Source organism: Sinocyclocheilus anshuiensis, unplaced genomic scaffold (genome assembly GCF_001515605.1).
Source record: "Sinocyclocheilus anshuiensis isolate Anshui unplaced genomic scaffold, SAMN03320099.WGS_v1.1 scaffold816, whole genome shotgun sequence".
Lineage (NCBI taxonomy): Eukaryota > Metazoa > Chordata > Actinopteri > Cypriniformes > Cyprinidae > Sinocyclocheilus > Sinocyclocheilus anshuiensis.
The window spans coordinates 1,159,089-1,163,532 of record NW_015554154.1 but is presented as its reverse complement, the minus strand read 5'-3'; the positions used below and the strand labels follow the sequence as shown (position 1 = coordinate 1,163,532).

At 40.5% G+C, this 4,444-nt stretch overlaps 1 protein-coding gene across 1 annotated transcript; it reads left to right on the top strand.

Annotated features, from left to right (window-relative positions):
- The first annotated feature begins 965 nt into the window (after nucleotides 1-965).
- Nucleotides 966-4,211, top strand: LOC107670740 (G2/mitotic-specific cyclin-B2-like). Its single transcript, XM_016463462.1, has 8 exons — nucleotides 966-1,109; nucleotides 1,271-1,390; nucleotides 1,482-1,748; nucleotides 1,825-1,983; nucleotides 3,286-3,522; nucleotides 3,646-3,786; nucleotides 3,892-4,002; nucleotides 4,076-4,211. Exons 1-8 carry the CDS (start codon nucleotides 1,092-1,094, stop codon nucleotides 4,184-4,186), a joined length of 1,164 nt encoding a protein of 387 aa, XP_016318948.1. The 5' UTR covers nucleotides 966-1,091; the 3' UTR covers nucleotides 4,187-4,211.
- The last annotated feature ends 233 nt before the right edge of the window (nucleotides 4,212-4,444 follow it).

The following is a 4,444-nucleotide window of genomic DNA, read 5'->3' as shown; positions in this document are numbered from 1 at the left end:
AGGCATGACGAAGCAGATATCGTCCTCTTTTGGAAGACCAAACAAAGTAGTTTCGCTTTCACAACGAAACACACAGCATCTTCACGACATGGCGGCAGCAACAATACTACAGCGAGAATAAAAGTTACGCCTTCTTTCTTTGCGTGAACATTTGGGCGGCGTTATGAAAATCTTCCCACATAGTGATGTAGACATGTGGGGGCGTGTTAACGAGCCGTTTTAGGTAGGCGTGGCTGACTCTTAACTTCCATAAAGAATATCTCTTTGGATTTGAGACTTTAGTCTTTGCAACTTTACAGATCTTCTTTATGCACCAAGAGCTTGTAACACTTCAAAGAGAAAGGAAAAATTGAAATCGCATCATATGACCCCTTTAATCGTGTTTTTGGTCCGGTGATGGGGTACCGGTTTTTATTTATTTTTAAGTTGATGACACCATTAAACCCTGGGGATCGTTTGTATATGATTTTTCTCCAAAATTTACTATTAACTATTACTATTCTGTATTTCAGTGTTTTCAATCTTTTGAATCCGCTCACCAACGATTCTTTCACTGTCCAGTTCTGCAAGTTACGCCAGTAGGTGGCGTCAAGTGAATATGCAGTATTTGTGTGTTCTGAACGGTTTTATTATATGCTTTATTCAGTAGCAAACAATAGTTTCATATTCAAATTGTTTAGTTTTAAAAAAGTGTTCAGCCTTTACAAAGCAAAAGTCTTTTACCAACAGAGACTATTATCAACACAATACTACCTGTATGACTGTTCAATTAATAATGATTAAGGAATCAGTCAAACAACCTGTAAATAAGTTAATTGTCGTGTTTTACAGAGCTGCACGTGAAACCGGAGATGAAGGATGATTGATAAGCGTTCCTTCAGTTTTCAACCAATCGAAGTCGAGTATTCCCTGAGGCAGTGGCCAATCAGAGAGAGCGGAGCGGTATTTGAATCACCAGCAGGCCTTTGTACTGTACGGAATGTTTTGAGTTGATTTGGACGAGGAACACGAAGCGAAACTAAACGGTCCCTTTTTTTTTTTTAATAATTTTTATTTAAGCACGAGCGATATCTGCGATAAGCGTATTCGCCATGGATATTCACGCTTTGGTGAGTATTTGATGCAGAAACTTGCTCTTGATTTATCTGAAGAGAGAGTTGGTGTGTAGCGTCGAAGCAACGCCACATTCGCTAGCTTACATTGCTAAAAACTGTGTTGAAATGGCTTTTAGGTAAATTCCTTTCGTTTGAAATGTCCTTTTCCCGTACAGCGCAATGCAAACAACCCTGTTTTTATCGGTGGCAAAGGCGGCGGGCCTGTGAACGGTGCAGCGAGGAGGCCCGTGTTTGGCGAACTGTCCAACTTGACCCACAAACCAGTTCAGACCAAGGTGCGTGTCTTTATGTAGCGTCACCACCATGCAACGTGTTAATTTGAACTACATGTTTGCTTCACTTTCCTCTTTCCTCTCTCGTTTTCAGAAGGTCCAACCTGTGGTACCTGTAAAAGGAACCGCCCAGCCAGCTGTTGCGCAGGCCAAACGTGCCCAGGTGCAGCACGAGATGCCCCAGCCAGCCCCAGCGATGCCCCCTGCCCAAGCTGACGTGAGCATGAAGGAAGAGGAACTGTGCCAAGCCTTTTCCAATACTCTCTTTCCAGTCGAAGACATCGATGAAGGGGATGCTGACATGCCTCAGCTGTGTCCTGAATATGTGAAGGATATCTATGCGTATCTGCGAAGCCTTGAGGTACCTGACACTCTTAAAAATGTAACTTCTTTATTTAACCTTCATGCTTCCTACAGCTGCTGTGCTTTTGTTCCAGAGTCAGCAGTCGGTTCGTCCCCGTTATATGCGTGGCTACGATATCAATGGAAGGATGCGCGCTCTCCTGGTTGACTGGCTGATTCAGGTGCACTCAAGATTTCAGCTCCTGCAGGAAACCTTGTACATGACCGTAGCCGTCCTTGATCGCTTTCTCCAGGTACAAGTTATTACATAAGCAGTAGAGCTTTAGATAACACAAACTAACACTGGGAAAAATCTGTATTTCAGCTTCAATATTTACTGATACGCTATTAAAATCAAGTAGTATCTGTTAGTATTTAATGGACCCGTGTGATTATGAACTTAAAACGAATGTTTAAACTTTATCAAGTACTAATAAGTGTTTTGCAGGTATTGGTATAATAATCTTTGTATGATTTCATCACTAAGTTTTAATCACTATTTTCCCATTATTTTGAAAGCATTTTCAAATGTTATCGGTGTCTACAATGAGTTTAAAATCTATGCAGTCAATGAAAACCTATCAAACTTTTTTTTTTTTTTTTTTTAAGCATTGTGGTTAATAAAATGCTGCTTTTCAATTTGTCTGGGTTTGGTGTTCAAGTCCCCCTGTAGTATGTGTGTGTGTGTGCATATTAATATTATTTCTTTAGACAAACCATGTGCAAATCCATTTATCAACACTATTGAGTTTTCTTAAAACTGTAGTTTCCCAATGGCAGTCCCAGTAATGCGGATTTGAAACCGCCCTCGGTTTGCTACGTCACTAAATTCAATAACCAATCATGTCAAGGGATGGATTCCTGTCATTAGCATATCCCTCTCCATTTATACAAACACGGCGTGCCTAGAGTTCGCATGCTAAATATACCAATTACCAGCACAAAACCTAAAATAAAGCAAAAACCCATGAAGCCGTGGTTTAACGTGACTTTAGAACTGCTAACTTGAATAACCCGTGTAAAAGTAGCCTGGAGTCAGACCCACCTCTCCCGCATCGGCGTCTGCACTTCACATTTCGCGAATTAAGAATCACAAACTTTGCTGTGTTCGAGTCTAAGGCATTGAGGACACAAAGTAACTTTTTAATGACTGTTGCAGTATCCACTGTAGTTGTCCGCTAGTAAAACTTAGTTTTCAGTCATTATCCGTGGATCAGGAGGCCCTGGCTGGTGTGACTGAGTGGAGGTGGGGCTAATTTGCGTATTCCTAGATCCGTGTATAGTAAATAAGGCAAGGATGTAGAGTTACATTCAAGCTATTTTAAAGCCTACATTTTATTTAATAATTTTTACAGGGAAAAAAGTCATTTTAATGATCAAAGATGAGTTAAGGGATACAATTTGACTACAGGGGGACTTTAATCTGTATGAGGTACAGTACCAAGCTACAGTGTAAAAGCAGTTAACACGACCGTATACATGGTCTTAATTTCTAGGTTTCTTTAAATGGAAAATGCCCCTTTTTTTTATTTTAATTTTCGTCCATTCCCTTTCAGGTCCAGCCTGTGACCCGTAAGAAGCTCCAGCTAGTGGGTGTTACTGCAATGCTGATTGCTTGTAAATACGAGGAGATGTATGTGCCGATGGTTGGGGACTTTGCCTACATTGCTGACGATGCCTTCACAAAAGCTCAGATCCGAGAGATGGAGATGCTAGTTCTCAGTGAGCTGAACTTTGAGCTCGGACGTCCTCTGCCCCTGCACTTTCTGCGGAGGGCTTCAAAGGCTGGGAATGTAGGTTCAGGTTTTATGATCCCTGATGTGGTTTGGCAGATTTGTTAAAGCTTCAGCTGTTGAGTCATCCTTGCCCCTTTTATTTATTTATTTATTTTTATTTAAACCACATCTGCTCTTTAGGCTGATGCTGAGAAGCATACACTTGCAAAATATTTCCTTGAACTGACACTACTTGACTATGACATGGTCCACTTTAACCCTTCGGAGACTGCAGCTGCTGCTCTGTGCCTTTCTCAGCTTGTACTTGATGGCCAAAAATGGGTAATTGTCTTTTTTTTTTTTTTTTAATGTCCAGAATTTTCTATATCTGATCCCCCACCCCTGCTTCAATTTAATTTATCCATCTTTTAATTCCTCCTGTTCCAGTCACCAACCCAGCAACACTACTCTTCCTATGATGAGGCCCACCTGAAGCCTATCATGCAGCATATTGCCAAAAATGTGGTTATGGTCAATGAAGGGCTCTCAAAGCATGTGGTAAGCAGTTTATTGCACTTGTGCATAGGGATTTGGTTCTACTGAATGCTCTGCTGATGTCCATCTTTTGCAGACTGTGAAAAAGAAATACTCCAGCAGTAGGCTCATGAAGATCAGCCTTCTTCCCCAGTTGAAGTCTTCACTTGTGAAGGATCTGGCTGCTCCTCTGCTGTCCAGCTCTTGAGGGCTTTTATGTGGGAATGGACACTGAAACCTGCACTTTATTTTGTGTCAGCCATTTTGGGAGATGGACTGCTGCTTGTTAAACTGATGTACATATTCTTGGATTCTGTATAAATAAACATTGTTTCTACTTTTTATGAAGATTACATTTTTAATCTGAGGGTTTAAGTTTGGTTTATTATTTTTATTTTTTTTTTGTAACCGTTTTTATGAACTTGCTGGAGCTGTGTTTTTTTTTTTTTTTTTTTTTTTTTTTTTC